At 34.5% G+C, this 24,524-nt stretch overlaps 2 protein-coding genes across 4 annotated transcripts in view; one reads left to right on the top strand and one right to left on the bottom strand.

The window, feature by feature from the left end:
- The first annotated feature begins 1,735 nt into the window (after nucleotides 1–1,735).
- On the top strand, nucleotides 1,736–9,039 carry LOC111514630 (pentatricopeptide repeat-containing protein 2, mitochondrial). Its single transcript, XM_023170884.2, has 7 exons — nucleotides 1,736–1,924; nucleotides 1,975–2,203; nucleotides 4,049–4,151; nucleotides 4,203–4,397; nucleotides 4,448–4,636; nucleotides 6,711–6,929; nucleotides 8,808–9,039. Exons 1-7 carry the CDS (start codon nucleotides 1,819–1,821, stop codon nucleotides 8,970–8,972), a joined length of 1,206 nt encoding a protein of 401 aa, XP_023026652.1. The 5' UTR covers nucleotides 1,736–1,818; the 3' UTR covers nucleotides 8,973–9,039.
- A 5,272-nt stretch (nucleotides 9,040–14,311) lies between these two features.
- Nucleotides 14,312–24,524, bottom strand: part of LOC141487443 (uncharacterized) — a 44,254-nt gene continuing 34,041 nt past the window's right edge. The window contains exon 3 of one of the 3 annotated variants that reach the window (XR_012468399.1): nucleotides 14,312–16,832. The gene's annotated coding sequence lies outside the window, so the exon portion shown is untranslated. Of the gene's footprint in view, nucleotides 18,573–24,524 lie in introns of all 3 variants that reach the window. The other 2 variants (XR_012468391.1, XR_012468397.1) reach the window with 2 other exon arrangements.

Consider the following 24,524-nt stretch of genomic DNA (forward strand, 5'->3'; position numbering starts at 1 on the left):
CATGAAGTTATTTCTGAGATTGAATGAGTTTGAAAGTGTGATATCTTAGGTATATTTTCAGCTGTACAATCCGAACGAAGCATGAATAAAATCTGAACGACGGACGCTAGAAACGCGGTCGCATTCTTGAACAAAAGCTGCTGATCACTCTATCGATGCTTCTTTGAGAAAAGCCCGATTTTCCTGTCTCAATAACTGAAAAAGCAATTTTCTCATAAAATATCCAGCAAAATTCTGGAAAATTTTCAACTTCCATTTTCCGAATTTTTTTTTTTTCGGTTTCATATAAATGACGACGTCCTGAGAATAAAAGTGCAATGCCATGAGACGATATTCCCAGGCGGTTTAGCTGAAAAATGAGTTTGAAAGTGTGATTGATCTTTCAGGTATATTTTCAGCCGTAAAATCGGAATGAAACATGTATGAAATTTGAACGACGCACGCTAGAAACGCGGTCGTAATTTTAAACGAAAGCTGCTGATGAACTTTATCGATGCTTCTTTGAGAAAATCCTGATTTTCCTGTCTAAACAACTGAAAAGACGACCATTTCCCTATAAAATATCCAGCAAAATCCTGGAAAATTTTCAACTTCCATTTTGATTCCATTTTGATTTGAGAATATGTGGTCATGTTTGCCATTGGTTTCTTTAAAAAAATTATTGAAGGCCTGCTTGCCTTTTTTTCCTTCCACTACCACTCATATCATCTCGTATCAGCATAAAACCACAAGATTCAACTACAGACACTTTTTACTTTTTCACAATGATCAGAACAAAATTCTTGCGCCATAAATTCAACGGTACAACTATAGTGAAACTCCTCTCGATCTCATTGCGCTACTACTGCTCTTGGCAGAAATATCACACATAACTACAGTAATGAGATTGATCAAGAATGAAGTTGGGCGGAGTGAGTCAAAAAGTGTAATTAATATTCTGTAATGTATAAAAACAGTTAAGCTTTATTTATATATTAGGTTACACCAATCTATATCGGTCTGACTTTTCTTTCCCAATCATAAAATTTCTTTCACCAAATTGTATCTAGTGCACTTTCAATCCTCGGGGAGGGCACGTGCTCCTGTGTCCCCCCATTAGATCTGCCACTGAGGCCGGTAGACACAATCATTCCCTCACTTTTTCATTTGTTATTATGGGCACACAGAATAAGGTTTGTCTGGTTCTAACATCCCAAAACGTTTAGAAACTGTGCAAGACATGGTGCGTACAAACAAAAAATCTCAAACAGTCCGAAATAGTCTCGGACATTTGTTTAAACCAGAACGCTTTTGAGGAGACCACTGTGCCACCTATCGTATATATGAAGAGATGAGGACGAGAAAATACTATTAATCATGTCCATTTTGTTATGTAGCGTATCCCTATAGTCAGCTCAAATGTTATCTACCCTCAATCATCAATTATTCAAATCAAATAAATAAAAAAACATCCTAGCAAATACCCCAAACAAATTTCCACATGAATGCGCATGAGCAACGGGAACAGTTCTCAACAGTTCATCCTCGAGAGCAAGAACGATTCGGGACAATTCAAAACAGTTGAGGATTATTTCGTAGTCAAAACCAGAACAGAGGATTCTTCCATCCGAAATTATCCTCAATAAACCAGAACGCTCTATATCAACTGCGCATGATCATGATGTCCAAGAACCTGAATTTCGCAGAACCAGAACAAACCTATAAACCTATAGTTATTGTGATAGTTATTCTATGGGTCATATGTCATATGTCAGTTGATTTATAACTTATAAAAGATATTAGAGATTTTGAATTAAATAACATTTTTGAACTAAAATAATGATGGCAAATAGGATATATTCCACTTTGAAAAATTGTAATTTTTCAGTAGTTTTCAATACATCTAAAATGAACAGTAATTTGTTTACGATAGCAGCAATACCGCGTAAGTTGAGGTTATGTAATGTTGGAAATATTATAATTTTTTATTTTCAGATAAAAGAAATTTATATTCTAAAGAGACATTAGGAATCGATGCATTTTTACAGCAGTGTCAAACTACTCAAAATCAAATGGAGAATCTGTCTGAAAAATTCAAAGAAAAAATGTCTGAATATGTAGAAAACCATACCAAGCACATGGTTTTTACTGAAGACCTGAAAAATATGATTCATTTGTCGAATAATGATAAAGATCTCGAACTAGTGGTCAAAATGATCAAAAAGTTAGCTTTATTATTATTATATTTTTTATACTTTGGTATTGTTAATTTGGATTCATGTTTCGTGTCGAGTCTTCCTATTAAGTTTTCAAACTGCAAGTCACCATTTTTATTTATGAATGATCTTTCTAGTTTCATTTAGAATGAATTGATCAATTATGCTGCTTACCAATAATTTTGGTCTACTTTGATAACTACTAATATCTATGTAAGGGAATCGGCTGATACTTGATGAAAATCCAAAACATTTAAGAAACCCTTTATCGTGAGATTTTTACTAAACAGTTTTACAAAAACGCAACACATGTTTCGCAATACAATAGCTTCTTCAGGCATGTCTATACTAATATTGTAAATAAATGAAGTAACTATTTGTATACAAAGAGACATGGCCCTATACTATACAAGCAAAAAAGTATGGTTTCAAAGTTTCACATATATTGATGACTGCCAAGTAAATTTATTAACTACCAACACCAATTATATAGGCTGTTTCTTTTATCTTGTGGTAACATTGCTACGAACCGAACTATAACAGATATGAAGGCGATTAAATGGGAAAAAAGGCATCTTTCGTGGAGAACAGTACAATGGTCAGTGAAAATTTACAGCGACTTTCAGCCATCTTGAATTATAAAGGTGAATGAATAAAGTTGTTATTTCAAAAAATATAAAAAATGGGAAAGGAAATTTTAATTATATTATTTAATTAGATAAAAGTTTTTCAATTCATTATAAATCATGAAATTATAAAACAACAATAAAAATTGATTGGCGCTCCGGAGCAACTTCATTGATTCTAGTATCGCATTTGCTTTTTCAGCTGTAGGAAAACCCAGGAAAACCTGCAACACCACATTATCTGAAGATCTTGATCTACCAATGTCTTCTCTCCCATAAAACAAAATGTAGGGTGTCTCCAGAGGCTCTAATAAATTCAATACATCGCCAGAATACTTCGGGACATGACTATCGTCAAATTTAAACCAGTCCGTTTCGTCTTTGAGAAAGGTGTAATGAAGACCAAATTCAACGCTAGAACCACAGTAAACAATGACTGCATGAATATTATAATAGTGGTCTGCTAGGTTGAAGTGTTCATCTATTTCGAACCTTCGTAAGAGTTTGGTGCTTACGTCAGAGGTTGAGTCATGTTTGAAGATCATCAGTGTTATTATTAGATTGACTGGTGCCTCAGCTATACTTGTTTTCTTATAACAGTCAGTTAGTTTGGCAATTCGTACTATAAACAATAAAACATAAATGTAACAATAAAACTTTTTTAACACAAAACGTTCAATGAAAAGTTTATTTTGCATCTATTTTTTATTTTTTGAAATAATAATTCTACTGTACAAAAACAGTATTTCTAGTTTTCCCTGTATAACTTGAGAAGGACAAAAGTCCCTGTAAATTTTCTTTGATCATTGTACTGTTCTCTACGATAGATGACTTTTTTCCTATTCAGTCGTTTTCACATTTGTTACAGCTTAGAATATAGCAATGATACCACATGATGAAAAAACCTGCCTTTATATCAAAAAGCTCCTTGAATTGAATGTGTTCCAAGCATTCTTCAAGTATGTATTCCTCAGAGAAGCTGAAAAAATATTTATAATAATGGTCCCTACAACTCATCACTGCAACTTCATATCTAATATATTTTGAGATACAATCTTTTGTGAAAATTTTGACATCAGATTTCTTGGGCAGTTACCCGTCATTCTAATAGTAATATTTACTATTGCTCTACATTCATCAAAAGATACTGAAAACCAGCTGAGTACTTGTAACTTCTGATTTTGAACTGATACATGAATCCACAACAGTTTTGGATATTTGTTTTAGATTCAATCAACAAAATAAAGAGTTGAGATTTGGAAGTTTCATATTTGGACCAGTTGCAATGCGTCTTTTCCATCATTTCAATGCACCTGATATTGCACTAGAAGTAAGGTAGTTCATAATGTAATTACATTAATAATTGAAATATATTTTTCAGTGTTTCAAATCACCTGACCTTTCAGGGTTTTTTGACCAATTAGTTTCCTATCAGATTTTATTGGATCTTCTTTATGACAACGAAAAATATCAAGAAATTATAGAATGTGCTGATATTATTAAAGATCGTCAACTAGAGGGAATCAAACACCCAAGGAATATTGTTGTATTAGTAATGGCAGCCTGTTATAAAATGGTAAGTATGCAGAAATGTTTGTACCCTAAAAATGGAAATGAATATTTCAGAATTCAAAAGAGAGTTTGGATTATGCTTTGAGATTGTGGCAGGAACTCAAAGAAATTGGTCACTATCCCTTGAGAAGAGCCACTACCTTCTGTGCTGGTCTAGCTCTGAACCAAGGAAATCCTGGAGTAGCTCTTGAAGTTCTCACTTCTGCTCAAAATCAAAATTATACAACTGTGAGGAATTTGAAAGTGAGTGAATTGCTATTAAATATTTTTAGTTATAAGTACTGATGAACAATTTACTATGAGTTTGTGCTGTTGTTTCAATTGATATTCTTTATGCAGGCTATGAACATGATATGATATAAAGATATGAGTACACTGACTTATCACTTTGAATGAAAATTAACAACAATATCCATGATTATAATTTTTAGGGAAATAAGTTTTGGCCTTTTATTTCTCCACCTTGATACAAAAATGTGGGAATCTTACAAAGGAAGGAAGGAAGCTCAATTTCAAAAATTAACTATGTTGGTATATACAAAAATGTGTAGATCATGCAAAGAGGTAACTTTCAGACACAAACTGGAAGAAAAAGCCATCTTGTGTATTTCAATGTTTATATGAAAATAGCTGTTTCGAGAGGGCTTTTCTTTCTAATTTGTGTCTGAAAGTTACCTCTTTGCATGATCTACACATCTTTGTATATAGTTAGTTTTTGAAATTGATTGCTTTCTTCATTTATTTGTAAGATTTCCACATTTTTCGAATCAAGATGGAGAAGTAGAAAGTCAAAACCTTTCTTTCCCAAAAAGATAAAATTTTATTTAGGATACATTTCTCTAGATTAATCAGTTGGACAGGTAAATCAAACTATTCTACAATGTTTTCTATATAAAAATAAGTAATTAAAAAACTATTCAGATGAGTGAATCATTCTAATAAAACAGGTAGATTTTGAAACTAGCTTTAACAAATTCTTAGGCCTTTTGATATTTCAAACTATTTCTATGATGTACAACAGTGAACGAAAGTCTGTGCTTTTTTTAACAAGTGTGCTTAAAAATGTATAAAACTTATTACGGATAACAAGAACCTTCCAGCAAGAACATATATCCAGTATTGACAAAAGAAATGGCCCCAAGAATAAAAGAAAGTATGCTCTACCAAGAGACATTCTAAACGTCTATTTGAAAATAATACATACAGAACTAACTGACAGATTACATTCCATTGAATTTGATATTTTTGATACTAACATTAGAGAAAAGGTTAGTATCAGTCACAAAAAAATCATTACTCAAAAACGTAAATCAAATACTCACTAAATCTAAACCATTAAATAAACCCACCACACAATTTTCAGATCACCAGTTTTTTAATAGATTCGTTAAACTAATTGACACACAGTACTCCAAAATGAAAATTGAATTACCTAATAAAGGTTTAAAACGTAACATCAAAACACCTGATTCAGCATAAAAACTAGAAATTTCAGTTATCAAAACCGAAATTACACTCAAATTCACAACCCCAGACAGAAACCTCAAACATAAACTGGCATATAACATAACAAAAATTAAACCTGCTGGAATATCTGGAAATCAATCATCGCAAAAATTAAAATTTTTAATAAACGACCAACAAGAAGTTATTCAATCACCATCATTACACTTGTTTCCATAAAATCAATCACTTACAGTTATATAAAAGACATTGTAGAATAATTCAAAAGGGTTATATTTCTAGGAGTGACTAATAGAATAGTTTGATGTACCAGTCCAACTGATGAAGCTACCATGTGCGAAACACATATTAAATAAAATTTATTGTGAAAGTTCTATACCTTTCATCATGGATAATTCATGAAGATATTTTCACTAGATCATCTCATATTAAGTTTCATATATGATGGAAATCTAATTTATTTTTTTAATGATGTTTCATTCAGTAAATAATTTTGACTTTTTTTCTTAACGAAGGAAAGTGAGTAATAATTACTTGAATCAAACTTGTTGAATTGACGATGGCAACTATTTCGTGTCATACATCATATAATACAAGTTCAGGATATAAAACGCAACCTACAAAAATCATATCAAGCCTATTTTTTTGAATATATTGTGAAATGGTAGTGAATTTATATGTATTCATTAAAAATTGCTAATGTTGAACAAAAAGGGTATAATTGAACTTCCTCTTGAATGTTATATTCATTTTCTCAGAAAAATGTAAATATTTACAAACCTTTATATTTATTCAAAATTCAAATCAACCATTATGAAACAATTTCAACATTTTGCAATATTTGTGTTCATAGGTTGCTTGTTTAGCAGAGGTTGGACGAGTTGAAAATGCAATTCCAATATTGAAGGGCGTATTATCAGAAGATAATCCCAATCCTGTGAAGCAGACTTTTAATAGAGAAGTATTAGAAAAAGTAAAGAATGCTGTATTGAAGATAGATAATCCTGATCTGGCTCTTGAATTCAACAGAATTGAGCAAACTTTCCAGAAATTAGGACATATATCTGACACCGTTAGTATTTTTTGTTGGTTGTTGATTGTTGGGATACACAGTGATGTCCTGAACTAACAGATAAATTCATTTTCTATGTAATTATGAATGCAAATGAAAAAATGTAAATTTTTTATTTATAAAATTACACTCTCTCAATAAAATCATTCAACTCCTTCAACCCCCTAGAGATACTAGCTTCCCCTGTAAAAATTTCAAATGAAAAGAGGTAGCGGTGATACCGAGTTTAAAAGGGTTTTCAATTATGTATTCAGCAATATTGAATAAATATAAAAAAATATAGCACTTTTTGATTTTTGGACTTGGGTACTTATTTTATTTCGTACATCAAACAACTCTCGAGTTACATACATATCACGATCCACTAGTCTATCAGTTATTCTGTTGTCAAAAAATAACTTCGGACCTTTTGGTGCGTAAATGTCACAGTTGAATAATTTTATCAAGAAAGTATATCATCATATTTAAAAATTGACCTGTTTCAGGATTTTTCATTTGCATTCATAATTATGTAGAAAATAGATAATATTAGTTACTTTAGGACTTAACTGTATAAATTCCCACACATCAGTTATACTGATTGGTTAACAAACAAGGATAGACAATCTTTCAGAATCTTCCAATTCAATAAACTATATTATCCTCGTTCATTTCATTAATAATTCATGATCTCAGAATTATTTTGGTACATATGGATTGAGAAAAGGTTCAGATTCTGAATTTCTGTTGATGTGACAGAAAAACTCTCGAAGGATTTGAGAATGGTGACCGAGGAGGCCACTCAATTACACCTCTTTGTTTTATCCAGTTACTTTTAAGTGAGCAAAAATAACAGGCCTCTCAAGTTCAACTTTGGACAATTTTGTTTGTGTACTGTGTGAATAACACAGGGAGTATCAGCCCAGTAATGACGGTTACTTATTCGAAAAAACACATTAAATAGAAAATTGGCTTTTCCCCACATCCATTATTTATTTTGCAAAATTCATGACACAACTGATGTCATCTTTGTTTAGTTCTTGCACTGATCAACTCTAAATGGATAGATTTATTTAAATATTTGCTGACTTGTACGACCCACACGTGTTTCAGTGGCCAATTTTCTTGTACTGAGCTTACTGTCCATTGAATTTGAGCCAATACCAATTCGCATTTTTTTCCAATTAGATATCTGTCGAAGTACCAAATTATGTTAAACCACTTAGTAAGCCGATTTTCACATTCTTCATTTTTTAAATGAAGTTCAGTCACTTCCACCATATATGAGAATTTAAAAGGTTATGAAATTAGTTTTAAATTTTTTTTTTTACAATTCACAAGACATACTATGCATATGAAAAGCAAAAATCTGATCTTCAACATTAAGATTAATGAGATAGGTTTTGATTAAATATTGATTTAACTTTTGAATTCTTTTGGAAATTTTTTGTGTGGATTTCAAAGGTCTATATCTTCTGAACAAGTGGGTTAATTTTCAAAAGCAAAGCAGCCATGGATCGATACTGAGTCTTCTAACTTATATTTGTTTATGTCAAAAATCACAAATACACCATCTTATTGGATCCAAGTCCATGAAAAGTAACCTAACTCCTCGTTTGACTCCAATTCAAATTTGCTCATGAACAAATTAGCTATGAAGGGGAACACTGGGATACTTTTCCAGGTACAGGAATTATCACACCAGACTACCTGCAACCTGATTTAATGGTTTTTTTTACGATAGATGAACATGGAATTGTTATTTTTATTGAAACTACTAACAAAAACATATTCATTAGCTGCCATGTTGATATGGTGATGATATGATAATGTAGCAAACAAATTGATTGAAGCTATTTGAAATGAAATATTGCTTTAATTTCATAAAATATTTTTCAGGCGTTGGATCAACAGTTATGTCAAGAAATTATAAGACCTGCAGGAATAACTAACAGGCAAGACAGATTCCAACCCAGGTACAGAAGACCAAAAAGTGAACAAAGGACTTACAGTAATAAAAGATATACTTTTCACCATAGGCCGGGCTTAAATGAATTAGTTTGATTTTTAACTTAATACTTTTCATTCAGATCATAAAAAACAAATTAAATTCGATGTTCTAGTATAAAAACTTGTTGAACATTTTTTATTACTTCTATTTACTTCATTTTTAACTGATTGTCTAAATACTATATAAAGATTTTTTACTTTTCTGATGCCACTGTTTGCCAAACATAATTCTTTCAATTTTATGTATTTCTTCACTCTGGATGAAAACGATACTCTGAGCCTAATTGATATCCAATTTTATAAACTCTCAACAAGTTACAAAAAAAAATTGAATTTGCCTTCTTTTTGACAGCGATCACTGAACATAACACGTTTTGTTCACCAATCATGTCCTTTTTTTTTGTGATTCATAAACAAAATGTGTTTTGTACTAGGGATTGTTTTCCGAATGAAAGCATCTAGTATATCAGTGTTGTCTGTATACTTCAAGAGTGTTTGTAATTATGATGCACTGTTTGGATTTGGTGTAGTAATGAATATTACTGGAGTTTTTTCCCAACATCAAATCGTTATTTTTAACACCTCGACACGTGTTTCGATCACCAAGTGATCATCTTCAAAGAGGAAGATTAAAACTAGAAACTAATGCGAGCTAACCCTATTTATGCTATATAGGTAACCCATACAGGTAAACCATCCAGGCGTACCACCCATACAGATATGCCAACCTAAATTAATTTTACAATTTTGCCTTATCTATTATTTCACAATATATGTTTATATAAAACTATTTTCATCTATATAAAAATTAATTTCACAATATTGCCTATCCAAATTTATTTTTGCAATGTGTCCTTATGTAGTAATCAGTAAACCCAACAACATTATTTTATTTTATTTTAACAAAGTATATGCTCTTTGGTATAGGTCCGTCATCGCTATTCATAATATTATTGTGTTTACTCATTTCTACACTCTCATAGGCATCTAGTTGCCTGTTGTTGTTAACTTGTCTAACTAATCTTAATGAACTGAAGTCTATGGAATGGTTTTGTTGCAAAATATGATGGGTGACTGCTGATTTTTCAGGTCTTCCATATTTTAAGTGTGCTATGTGTTCCTTATATCTTATTCTAATAGATCTTTTTGTCTGTCCATAATATTTTGCATCGCAGTTCTTACATTCAATTTCGTAAATTCCAGACTTTTCCGAATTCTCCACTTTGTCTTTTGGACTTCCCAAAAGGCTCTGTAGTGTATGACTTGTTTTAAAAACCACCCTCATACCTAGTTCCTTGAAAATCTTTCCAAAGTTCCTCGTATATTGGTGGTATGGAACTGGGATGTATTTATCTTTGTTTTTGTCCTTTCTGAAAGTCGAGATTTCGTTCATTCTTAACCTAAACTACTTCTTCCTTATTATGTCATCTACAATATATGGAATATACCTGTACGTGCTTGTTTCTTTTCTAAATATATAGTATTCTAACCCTCCGTATTGTCTCCTCATTACCAAAACGTCAAGAAATGGTAGTTGTCCCTTATTTTCTAACTCATAAGTGAATTTTATTGATGGACATCTATTATTTAAAATGGAAACAAAGTCGTCAATATTCGATTTTTTGGTATCGAATATCGCGAAAATATCATCCACATACCTTAGCCAAATCCTAGGAAAATACTTCGACTTTTCTTTGGTTTCCATTTCGAATCTGCTCATGAACAGGTCTGCCAGGTAGGGGGACAGGGGGTTTCCCATGGCCGTTCCTTCCTGTTGTTCATAAAAGCAACCTTCTACCTGGAACCGATTTTGTTTCATACACAAATTAGTAAGAGAAATGAATTCATCGATTTCGTTATTATTAGAATAGAATAGAATAGAATATAATATTTATTTACCAATATTTGATACAATAGTGTATATTTGGCACGTCACTTAAATATCACACACAAATAAATATCACAAATGTCACAAATAAATGTAGAGTCATGTAACAAAATGAATAAAAACTGAATCATCACATTTACACACATGAACATATTTACAAATATGATTGTATAATATAACTTATACTTGTCAATTTCACAAAAAAACAGGTGTATATGAGACAAAACAAAATATTTGTCAGGTGTATATGGAATAAAACAAAATACTTACACTACATAAAAAGTTTACACAATGAGGAAATAATTTAGATTCCTCATTCCTCCTATTTTCCCTTTGACAGGTCATTTAATTCTATCTATAAACTCATCTATACTATAAAAAGCATTCAGCATCAAATATTTTTTTACTTCATTTTTAAATGAAGATAACGTCATTTCTTTCATAGGCTGAGGAACAGAAATTATTTTTCTCTAGTAATTCCCTGAGGTATTGCAAGGTCTGTGGAATTGGGACGCTAGGAAATAAGGAACTAACATCAAAAGAAACCAAAATCTCACCTTGTTGCAGAACCACGTTTTTCTATAGTAATTCCTCAGGGAATTACTACAGAAAAATAATTTCAATAATAACGAAATCGATTAATTCGTTTCTCTCACTAATTTGTGTATGAAACAAAATCGGTTCCAGGTAGAAGTTGCTTTTATGAACAACAGGAAGGAACGGCCATGGGAAATCCCTTGCCCCCTACCTGGCAGACCTGTTCATGAGCAGATTCGAAATGGAAACCAAAGAAAAGTCGAAGTATTTTCCTAGTATTTTAAATAATAGATGTCCATCAATAAAATTCACTTATGAGTTAGAAAATAAGGGACAACTACCATTTCTTGACGTTTTGGTAATGAGGAGCCAATATGGGGGGTTAGAATATGATATATTTAGAAAAGAAACAAGCACGTACAGGTATATTCCTGACAGTTCACATCTCTGTGGACAGCACAAACGTGCTGGGTTGAATTATTTAGTGCATCGTCTTTTGACTTTCCCTCTAACACATGATAGGTTCACAAAAGAAAGACGTGCAATACAGGAAATAGCAGCCACTAACGGTTCCTCGAGGGGTATTGTAGATGACATAATAAGGAAGAAGTTTAGGTTAAGAATGAACGAAATCTTGACTTTCAGAAAGGACAAAAACCAAGATGAATACATCTCAGTTCCATACCACCAATATACGAGGAACTTTGGAAAGATTTTCAAGGAACTAGGTATGAGGGTGGTTTTTAAAACAAGTCATACACTACAGAGCCTTTTGGGAAGTCCAAAAGACAAAGTCGAGAATTCGGAAAAGTCTGGAATTTACGAAATTGAATGTAAGAACTGCGATGCAAAATATTATGGACAGACAAAAAGATCTATTAAAGTAAGATATAAGGAACACATAGCACACTTAAAATATGGAAGACCTGAAAAATCAGCAGTCGCCCATCATATTTTGCAACAAAACCATTCCATAAACTTCAGTTCATTAAGATTAGTTAGACACAAGTTAATAACAACAGGCAACTAGATGCCTATGAGAGTGTAAAAATAAGTAAACACAATAATATTATGAATAACGATGATGGACCTATACTAAAGAGCATACTTTATACCTTGTTAAAATAAAATAAAATAATGTTGTTGGGTTTACTGATTACTACATAAGGACACATTGCAAAAATATATTTGGATAGGCAATATTGTGAAATTAATTTTCATATAGCTGAAAATTGTTTTATTTAAACATATATTGTGAAATAATAAATAAGGCAAAACTGTAAAATTAATTTAGGTTGGTATATCTGTATGGGTGGTACGCCTGGCTGGTATGGGATACCTATATAGCATAAATAGGGTTAGCTTTGCAATAATTTCTAGTTTTAATCTTCCTCTTGTTTTGATCACTTGGTGATCAAAACACGTATTGAGGTATTGAAAATAACGATTTTGGTGTTGGGGAAAAAACTCCAGTAATATTCAGTGTTTGTAATGAATTTGCAAAAAATAAATGGGTTGGTAGGTCCAAAGTGAGTCTATTCAACTTTTACTTCAACCTGAGATTGTTAATTGTGGCTCCGATTTATTCAAACTCTACCAGATGAATGTAGCTTCTCAACGAAGCTAATTAGTTTATTTAGTGAGGAATCTTTCAGATCAGATAGCAAGAGTGATAACAGACTTGTCAGGCAGCGTCAAATGTTCCTACTATAATGAAAAGAAAAATGAAAATTTCTATGTTTTTTACCACTTTTATATATATATATATATATATATATATATATATATATATATATATATATATATATATATATAAGATATATATAAGAAACATAGAAAATTTTCATTTCTCTTTTCATCATGATCTCCTGCCACATAGTAACGGCTACATCCATCAATTTTATGTTCCTAGTGTAGTTTAACATTTATTTGGTGAGATTCTTCATAGGATGCATAAAAGTAAATTGATGGATGTAGTCATCACTACGTGGTAGGAGATCATCATGAAAAATGAGAAATAAATGTTTCTATGTTTTTTCCACTTTCATTCGTAACTTATATTGTTACTGCAGTTTCGTCCTATAAGGATATTTTCAAACAATTATAATAAACTCAGTTTATCATCATGGAAAGTGATAAATGAAACTTTCTATGTTTTTTACCACTAATGTTGTTACTGCAGTTTCGTCCTATTGGTATAGAAAGTTTTATTTCTCATTTTTCATGATTTAAAAAAGTCTTGGAATGGGCCAATTCTGGTAGATTTTGCCAGAATTCTGCAGTCCAGGTGTTTGCAGTCAGTGTTTGGCAAAAGCTAAAGCTATGTCAAATCTTGCAGTCCCCTCCCTTGCAAGGGAATCAACATCATATTTCATGTCAATGTAGCCAGGAATCCAGACTGAAGATAATTTTTTGGATCCTTCTATCAATGAGTTTTTTTGACTTTTCACTACCAACTTGAATTAAAAATTAATCTTGTTTAAATTGGAAGGGGTATACTTTTAGGAGAGATTGATTTATGACAAAAAAAGGTTTTGGCTTGCATGATCTACACATCGTTGTATAGTCATTTTTTGAAATTGATTGCTTTCTTCCTTTATCTGGAAGATTCCTACATTTTTTGCATCAAGGTAGAGAAATAGGTAGCCACAAGTTTTATTTTACATTGAATGAATTGTTGAAATGTAGGAATATAATCATACGATTCAAAAATGTTTATAAAACTATCAATCTCACACTGCACATTTACAACATGAAACGAACCTACACTGAAAATATAGCAGTACGGAGAAACAATGTTGAAAAGAAAATTTTCATATGAAAACTAATTAATACAGTTTATTGTATGATTTTCACTATAAAAGGTTTTACAAAAACACGACACGTGTTTCGCTATACAATAGCTTTCTCAAGTGTAAACTAAGCTTGAGAAAACTATTGTAAAGGGAAACATGTGTCGCGGTTTTTGTGAAACCTTTCATAGTGAAAATCATACAATTAACTGTATTAATTAGTTTAATATGGATTTTCATCAAGTATCGGCCAGTTCTATTCAATTTTCGTATGTTAACGCTCCCCTTTTATCTGCAGTGCAGGAGCCCCAGTTGGACTATTAAAAAATCCTTCCTTATTGCACATCTGCAACATTAAACGAGCCTAACAAAATTTCAACCTCCGAAAATATAACTGTACGGGGAAACAATAATAAATAGGTAATTTTCATATGTAAACGCGCCCCTTTTATCCCCGCGAGGGGCTCCCCAGTTGAAATATTCGAAAATCCTTTCTTAGTGTGCATCTAAGATCTGAGAAGCACCTATATACCAAATTTTAGTTTCCTAGGACTTACCAATAAGGAAAAATAGAGATGAATGAGTTAAGTGAGTAACTTTTGTACAGGGCGAGTCAACAAGATTCCCTCGGTCCATTGCTATAAATATTATCTTTTAAAATTATTTTCTCGCACATTGGGTGATTCAGCCAAGCGTGGCCAACCAAAAATATATTTTTTAAATGGAATACCCAGTATATGAACACGTCATTCGATTTCAGTTTTTTAGCTAACTAATGAATTTTTGTTTTTGAATTTCCATTGCGGCATTGCCAAGTTATTCCAGAAAAACCTATTTTGCAGACAATACTTTTTTAATTCACCACCCGCATGTCTACAGCTATTAAGTGGATTTTTTTAGGAATAGTTAGTCAACATCACCTGATAATTTCGGGAATCTTAATTTTCGGTAACAATATATAGGGTGCTCGGTAAAACCGGTCAAGCTTCATTCATTTTCAAACAGACATAATTCAACTTTTTCAAATGAAACGCCCTGTTTTTCATTTGTATGATGTGTTTCAACATTTCACTACATTTTTTATCAAAGATATACTACACGAAAAACAGATATTCTACAAATAATACCAGTAATATAGCTAGGTGAGTTCTATGACAATCCTTATAGAAAAACACGTGTAAATTTGAGCAGGTCCATTCTGGACCTCAGGCCCAGTTCACACGGAAGGGAAAAAGGTCCGCGCCTCATCTCTGACAGACGTCCATTCTGTGTGAATTGGGCCTTAGAATTTCAGAGCCCACTCCTTCACTTTTGCCGTCATTCAGTAAACCAATCAGAAGCTACCGCGCGTACAGCGGGAATTTCAAACCACCAGTAGATGAACCAGGCGGGTTCTGGCCCAAAATCCCATGTATTTCCTTATGGAGCTAAACTTTTTGCAATTTTCATGACATCCGAGAGTGACAGAGAAACGTGTGACGTAATCGATGCAGAGAAGGATGGAATAAGTATGGTAGAGATTTAAAGAGCGTGGAGCCCATTGGGACTCCGCCTCACTTCTCGGGCCCCCTTGTCACGTACCAGTCATGTGGTCCTAATTGAATAAAGTTTTTATCAGTATGAGATTTGAACGCAAGTCGTCGGCGTGGTAGACGTTGTCCTTAGCCTCGACACCAACGTGGAATAATGGAAGTAATTGCGAATTATTGATATTTATAGCGGTTATTTTGTAGGGATTGAAATTGAATTATTCTCTATACTTGACAGTATTTTTTTATTTCCGTAGAATGCTAGGGAAATTGTACGTCATTGTCATGAAGAAGATAGGGAAATATCCTTAGATTTGGGGAAGAATTGATGTTTCATATAAAGGTCTGTGTTTTTAGCAGTGAGAAGACACATGTCTAAATACAGATGCGAAAGCATGTACGGTTACAGGCGGTTTTTTCTTCAACCTCACTTTTCACTCAACGTTCCTTTGTCATTGTTCACAACTTTTATTTCAATAACTATTGGAATATAAGGGAAATATCTTTTACACAGGAGAATGTTTCGCAAAGGAGGAACAGTTTGTGTTGTTCGTGGTTGTTTTACAAAAACTGGCAAAAATATAAGTTTGTTCAGAATTCCAGAGGATTCTACAAAGTAGGTAAATGTTGATAATTTTCAATTCACAGCATTATCTCAACGCAGATTTTTGAAAATGAAATTTTTTAATTTTTATTTATTCAATCATTATATTTTTTACTTGTAGGTTATTTCACTATCATTTCATTTCAGGTTTATTGTTGCTTAATATAATTGTTATTTTCAACTATTCTTTTTTAATAATTCTTTTTTACTTGTTTCAGGGATTTCAAATCATTTTATATAGTAGACAATGGAAGTCCAAACTAGTGAAATTCATCACGAAACATTGTCAATCACCTTCAAAAAAACAATATCAATTATTATTCTATGTGGGGTTATTTTGATTTTCTTTAGCTCATGTATTTCTTTACTCACATGATGTATGTACCAGTTTAAAAAGAAATTAGGGTAAATCAAAAGTTTTATTAATCATATATACCCTCACTATATCAATGAATTACATTACAGTTTTTTCCAGACCCAGGTCAGAGTTCTTCACCTTCTTCAAGTTGTATGGTTTCTTCAACTGGTACTCAAACTCCACGAAAGACGAAGTTGCGTGAGAAACTAAAAGCAACGAGAAGGAAAAAATGCATGAAAACATCCAGTCATGAGAGAGATCCGATTCTAGAGGACTTCAATGAGATGTGTGACAACAAGTGTGACAAATATGAATTGCAATGATGATTTTGATGAATTGCTTAAGTCTAATGATATTATAGTTACTGATGAAATTTCAAAGCCTTTAAAAGACGAGAATTCAATAACTCTTCCTGATTATGATTACAGACAAGAACCTATGCCTATGCAGAATGCTTTTAATTATGTCTATGGTTATTTAATCAAAAAGTCATTGATTGTTCACAGCTGTGAAATTTGTAGAGTATACTCGATAGAGGCTAATAATTTAGATTATAGTAAATTATTGACTCATTTCAAAGCGTTTGCGAATGATCAATGTTGTAATGGTGAACTTAGGTCTCCTAGTGAAGGTTTCATTAACTTCATTTATCAATTCATTTCAAAATTTGATGATTTGTGTAAAGGAAATCGCGTATCACTTTCATATTTGGAGGAAATGAAAAAAATTAGTTTTACTCACACTTGTTCTCAGTTTCTGTTATTGTATGTAATCAAATCAAAATCAGATTGAAGATATTTTATACATTGAAATTCTCAAATGAGGATATGAAGAATAATGAAGCATAGACACGTGTTTCGGGCTTTTGGTCCATCGTCAGTATGGTGTGTGTAGATCTTGTGTTAACAAGAAAACTATCAAAGTCACCACAGCAAAAGCTACCTGCGTGACACCCTGGTCCAGGAAATTATACAAATATGAAAGTTATTGAGTGTCTTGATATAGAAACAGAAGTTAATATCGGACATAACACTCAAGAAAGTGGCAAACCATAGACACGAGTTTCGAGCTATTGGCTCATCAGTATGGTGCAGCCAAGTGTAAGGATGGGCAACACTTGGTTACCAAAAGATAGAAATACAAATGCACAGAGCCACCAGCAGAAACCAACCGCACATTAGTGGTTTCAGTTGATAGGTCTTCTATTTACAAGAAAACTATCAAAATCACCACGGAGGCAGCTATAGCTACCTGCGTGACATCCGGGTCCAGGAAATTATACAAATATGAAAGTTATTGAGTGTCTTGATATGGAAACAGAAGTTAATAATCAGACATAGCACTCAAGAAAGTGGCAAACCATATACACGTGTTTCGGGCTTTTGGCCCGTCATCAGTATGGTGCAGCCAAGTGTAGGGATGGGCAACACTTGGTTACCAAAAGATAGAAATACAAATGCACGGAGAATTTGTGGACGTGATTTTGAATGTGCGGTTGGCTCCCACCGGTGGTTCCGTCAGATGAAACACTTACCTCATCAACAACTGTGACTGTGTCAACTTTAAAGTTGGTATTATATGTGGTTTCAATGTTCTGAGCCTTCCACGTATCACTTCAAATCAAAATATACTTTATTGTCAGAATATTTGCATCTTATTGACAAAGTACAAGAAATACAATATTAATATAGAAAAAGTACTGAAAAAGAATTTTTTTTCTTTCGTGTAATTCAATGTTTATATGAAAGTAGCTGTTTCAGGATGACTTTCTTTCAGTTTGTGTCTGAAAGTTACTTCTTTGTATGATCTACACATCCATGTATAGAGTTACTTATTTTCAAATTGATTACTTCCTTCCTTTCTTTAGAAGATTCCCTCATCCTTTTTTTGTATCAAGATGGAGTAGTAGAAAGCCAAAAACTTTCTTTCTCAAAAATTAATCACTCCTGAAAATATAACCCCATCAATTCAAATTGCTAATATATTGTTAAAAGGATTCGCTAAAATACTCTTCCAAACTATAATAGGGTCTATCAACAAGTAGGTTCTTCACCACCTTTTTGAAGTGAAAGTTGCTTAAATTTGCAGATCTCATTTCTGATGGTAAATGATTGAACAATTTACCACCATTATAGTATATGGAATCCTTGATTAAATTCGAAGTTGGGATGGAAAGTTTAAAGGTATAATTGCTATTACGAGTAGCATAAGGAGTAGAAGCAAATTGAACTTCAATTTATCTTTATAAATAAGGCAAACCGTCTCTAAGATAAAAAGTGCGATGATTGTTAATATTTTATTGGCAGTGAACAAATTCCTGCACGATTCTCTGGGTTTGACTTTACAGAGACATCTTAGTTGCCTTCTTCTGTAATATCAATACAGAAGAGAGAAGGGATGAGTTGCATGCTCCCCAAAAAGGTATTCCATAACATAGTCAAGATTCAATAAGTGCATGGTAACCGGTCTTTGCGACATGGAAACTCATTTGAAACCACTCTAACTGCATAACATCCGGAGATCTTACTCTTCATTTGTTCTAGGTGTACACCGAGAAACTTTGTGTTTGATTTATTTTGTAATATGGCAGCGTCTATTGAAATTTCAAGCGAACATTTGAATGAATTTCACTAGTTCGGACTTCCATTGTCTATTATATAAAATGATTTGAAATCCCTGAAACAAGTAAAAAAGAATAATTAAAAAGAATAGTTGAAAATAACAATTATATTAAGCAAATGATAGTGAAATAACCTACAAGTAAAAATATAATAATTGAATAAATAAAAATTAAAGGAATGCAAAAAGAAAATAATAAAAAGTAAAAAGTGTAGAGATTCCAAGTCACGTTAGTTCACGACGTTTCGATTGTTGGTATCTACAATCGTCTTCGGGTGATGACTGGACTGATTCCTCCGAGAGATGACTATTTTATAGGTCGTTGAAATACTTTCACTTTCTCTACTTTCCATTTTCCGCTTCACTGATTCCGTGAGAGATGACCGATTTGGCGGGAGTTGGTCATTTTTCGTTTGATGATGGGTTTCCATATGTTTCGTATATCTACGCTGGCCTGGCTGAATACGTTGTTGGACAACATGTATGCGGCTTCCTTAAATTTTCTCCTGAACCAATGTTCCTCTCTGTGCAAGATCTCAGCTTGGGACCACTCGATGTTGTGTTGATGGGTCCAAACATGGTCTGCTATTCCTGATTTGCTGGTTTCTCCTCGCTGTGTGTGCTTCTTGTGCTCGGCAATGCGAACATTCAATGGCCTCTTAGTTTCACCAATATAGGATTTTCCGCACTCACAGGGTATCCGGTAAATGCAATTCTTGGAATCGCAGTCCGCGTTTGGGGGCCTGGTTTTCGTGAGGCTGCTACGGATAGTGTTACCGGATCTGAAACAAGTTCTAATGTTGTACTTGGAACCAATTCTTCTTATCCTCTCCGATAATCCTCTGATGTAGGGAAGTGCAAGCACTGGTTGTGATGGCTTCTCTTCCTTGCGAGGCTCCTGCTGTCTTTTAACCAAAGTCTTTTCTACCATCGCTTTGGAGTATCCATTCCGCTGAAGATCCTTTTTGATAATGTCTAGTTCCTTCTCGAGACCTTCCTTTGTATTACAGAGCCCAAAAGCACGGTCTAATAGAGTCTTGATGATTCCTCTTTTTGTCGATTGATGGTGGTTGGATACGTGGTTCAGATACTGTCCCGTATGAGTGGGTTTTCGGTATACAGATGTTTCCCACTTAGTGTCGGTCCTCTTCACCAAAACGTCTAAGAATGGCAATTCATTGTGAATTTCCTTCTCCATTGTGAAAGTGATGGAAGGTCTCACGCTGTTGATGTGTTTCAGAAAGGCGTCTAGTTCAGTATTCCCATGGTTCCATATTATGAAGGTGTCGTCAACATATCTCAACCAGACTCGAGGTTTCTTGTGGGCTTCTTCAATGGCCAGAGTTTCAAACCACTCCATATATATGTTGGCTATGACTGGTGAAAGTGGCGATCCCATTGGCAGTCCCTCATCTTGTGTAAAGAATTCGTCCTTCAGTTGGAAATAACAGTTTCGTACACAGCATCCTAGTAATTCCATAATTACTTCTATAGGTAGATTCGTTCTCTCTTTCAGGTTCCCGTCTTCGGATAGCTTTCTCTGTATGATTTGGAGTGCTTCTTCGACCGGAACGTTGGTGTAAAGGCTTTCCACGTCGAAACTAATTAGTTGATCTTCCTGTGTGACTTCAATTGACCCTAGTAGTTCGACAAAATGTCTTGAATTCTTCACAAAAGACGATGTTTTCCCTTGTAATGGTTGTATTAAGGGAAGTAAAAATCTAGACAAGTTTTGAGTAGCCGAATCTCTGGAGCTGATGATTGGTCTAAGCGGAACGTCCTTCTTGTGGATTTTGGGTAGACCATACAAGTGAGGGGGCTTACTGTGGTGCGGTGTTAGGCATGATCTTTCCTTGTCCGAAAAATAGACTTGGTGTTTTTTAAAAATCTGGTACAACTTCCTTTCGATTGATGCAGTAGGGTCCCGTACGATCTTTGTGTATCGTCCCTTCTGCAGAACCTCTTCGATCTTCTGTTCGTAGAGAACGGTATCCATTACCACAGTAGCGTTTCCTTTATCTGCAGGTAGGATCTTAATGGTGTTGTCTCTACGTAGGCCGTTCAGAGCTCTACGTTCTTCCTTGCTGATGTTAGATGTTGGAACTGGTTCTCGATCCAACTGTTCTCTAATTTTCCATCTGAACTCTTCTGCCTCGGTCTGGTCAATGAGGGAACTGGTGGATTCCACTGCAGTAATTATCTCCAAAGTGGGCACAGATGTTGGCGTAATGGCAAAATTCAGGCCTTTCCTCAACAAGGATTCCTCTATTCCCGTGAGCGGGCGGGAACTCATGTTGATGACGTTGGTGGCTTCATAGTTGTCCTGTTTTCGGTCTGTATTTGGGCATTGTTTCCTCACTAACTTCCCCCACTTTCTGTTGTGGGTATTCTCCATGTCTTGGCGGATCTTCAAGCACGTCCTTTCAATCTTGGCAAAGATTGGTCCATGATCATCTTCCAATGTCTCCCTTCTTGATCATGATCAAGAAGGGAGACATGAGATGGGAGAGAAGGGAGAGATGATCATTGGACCAATCTTTGCCAAGATTGAAAGGACGTGCTTGAAGATCCGCCAAGACATGGAGAATACCCACAACAGAAAGTGGGGAAGTTAGTGAGGAAACAATGCCCAAATACAGACCGAAAACAGGACAACTATGAAGCCACCAACGTCATCAACATGAGTTCCCGCCCGCTCACGGGAATGGAGGAATCCTTGTTGAGGAAAGGCCTGAATTTTGCCATTACGCCAACATCTGTGCCCACTTTGGAGATAATTACTGCAGTGGAATCCACCAGTTCCCTCATTGACCAGACCGAGGCAGAAGAGTTCAGATGGAAAATTAGAGAACAGTTGGATCGAGAACCAGTTCCAACATCTAACATCAGCAAGGAAGAACGTAGAGCTCTGAACGGCCTACGTAGAGACAACACCATTAAGATCCTACCTGCAGATAAAGGAAACGCTACTGTGGTAATGGATACCGTTCTCTACGAACAGAAGATCGAAGAGGTTCTGCAGAAGGGACGATACACAAAGATCGTACGGGACCCTACTGCATCAATCGAAAGGAAGTTGTACCAGATTTTGAAAAAACACCAAGTCTATTTTTCGGACAAGGAAAGATCATGCCTAACACCGCACCACAGTAAGCCCCCTCACTTGTATGGTCTACCCAAAATCCACAAGAAGGACGTTCCGCTTAGACCAATCATCAGCTCCAGAGATTCGGCTACTCAAAACTTGTCTAGATTTTTACTTCCCTTAATACAACCATTACAAGGGAAAACATCGTCTTTTGTGAAGAATTCAAGACATTTTGTCGAACTACTAGGGTCAATTGAAGTCACACAGGAAGATCAACTAATTAGTTTCGACGTGGAAAGCCTTTACACCAACGTTCCGGTCGAAGAAGCACTCCAAATCATACAGAGAAAGCTATCCGAAGACGGGAACCTGAAAGAGAGAACGAATCTACCTATAGAAGTAATTATGGAATTACTAGGATGCTGTGTACGAAACTGTTATTTCCAACTGAAGGACGAATTCTTTACACAAGATGAGGGACTGCCAATGGGATCGCCACTTTCACCAGTCATAGCCAACATATATATGGAGTGGTTTGAAACTCTGGCCATTGAAGAAGCCCACAAGAAACCTCGAGTCTGGTTGAGATATGTTGACGACACCTTCATAATATGGAACCATGGGAATACTGAACTAGACGCCTTTCTGAAACACATCAACAGCGTGAGACCTTCCATCACTTTCACAATGGAGAAGGAAATTCACAATGAATTGCCATTCTTAGACGTTTTGGTGAAGAGGACCGACACTAAGTGGGAAACATCTGTATACCGAAAACCCACTCATACGGGACAGTATCTGAACCACGTATCCAACCACCATCAATCGACAAAAAGAGGAATCATCAAGACTCTATTAGACCGTGCTTTTGGGCTCTGTAATACAAAGGAAGGTCTCGAGAAGGAACTAGACATTATCAAAAAGGATCTTCAGCGGAATGGATACTCCAAAGCGATGGTAGAAAAGACTTTGGTTAAAAGACAGCAGGAGCCTCGCAAGGAAGAGAAGCCATCACAACCAGTGCTTGCACTTCCCTACATCAGAGGATTATCGGAGAGGATAAGAAGAATTGGTTCCAAGTACAACATTAGAACTTGTTTCAGATCCGGTAACACTATCCGTAGCAGCCTCACGAAAACCAGGCCCCCAAACGCGGACTGCGATTCCAAGAATTGCATTTACCGGATACCCTGTGAGTGCGGAAAATCCTATATTGGTGAAACTAAGAGGCCATTGAATGTTCGCATTGCCGAGCACAAGAAGCACACACAGCGAGGAGAAACCAGCAAATCAGGAATAGCAGACCATGTTTGGACCCATCAACACAACATCGAGTGGTCCCAAGCTGAGATCTTGCACAGAGAGGAACATTGGTTCAGGAGAAAATTTAAGGAAGCCGCATACATGTTGTCCAACAACGTATTCAGCCAGGCCAGCGTAGATATACGAAACATATGGAAACCCATCATCAAACGAAAAATGACCAACTCCCGCCAAATCGGTCATCTCTCACGGAATCAGTGAAGCGGAAAATGGAAAGTAGAGAAAGTGAAAGTATTTCAACGACCTATAAAATAGTCATCTCTCGGAGGAATCAGTCCAGTCATCACCCGAAGACGATTGTAGATACCAACAATCGAAACGTCGTGAACTAACGTGACTTGGAATCTCTACACTTTTTACTTTTTATTATTTTCTTTTTGCATTCCTTTAATTTTTATTTATTCAATTATTATATTTTTACTTGTAGGTTATTTCACTATCATTTGCTTAATATAATTGTTATTTTCAACTATTCTTTTTAATTATTCTTTTTTACTTGTTTCAGGGATTTCAAATCATTTTATATAATAGACAATGGAAGTCCGAACTAGTGAAATTCATCACAAAACATTGTCAATCACCTTCAAACAAACGAACATTTGAATGATATTATATTCGTTTTGGATGCATTGAGAGAGAGAGAGTAAATTTGCATCGCACCAGCTCTTCACTTTCTTCAAGTCGGATGGTATTATTTTATTTAGCTCCATTGAGTTTTTTCTTTCCACAATATTGTAGTATCATTCGCGAGTAGAGTGGAACTACCAAATATGTTAATCATAGATATGTCATTCATGTATAGCAGAAACATAATAGGGCCTAACACAGAACACTGTGGTAGGTAGGTATGTAGGTTTGAAGTGAGTGG

The sequence above is a fragment of the Leptinotarsa decemlineata genome, unplaced genomic scaffold (genome assembly GCF_025532065.1).
Source record: "Leptinotarsa decemlineata unplaced genomic scaffold, Ldec_3_MD MMD2_P_RNA_scaffold_10, whole genome shotgun sequence".
Lineage (NCBI taxonomy): Eukaryota > Metazoa > Arthropoda > Insecta > Coleoptera > Chrysomelidae > Leptinotarsa > Leptinotarsa decemlineata.

Bases quoted from the DNA above. Each gene is read 5' to 3' on its own strand.
- LOC111514630 (XM_023170884.2), top strand. From the start codon at position 1,819: ATGATGGCAAATAGGATATATTCCACTTTGAAAAATTGTAATTTTTCA. The intron at 2,204-4,048 runs GTTAGCTTTATT...TATTTGTTTTAG, and splicing joins GTGGTCAAAATGATCAAAAA to ATTCAATCAACAAAATAAAG. The intron at 6,930-8,807 runs GTTAGTATTTTT...AATATTTTTCAG, and splicing joins TAGGACATATATCTGACACC to GCGTTGGATCAACAGTTATG.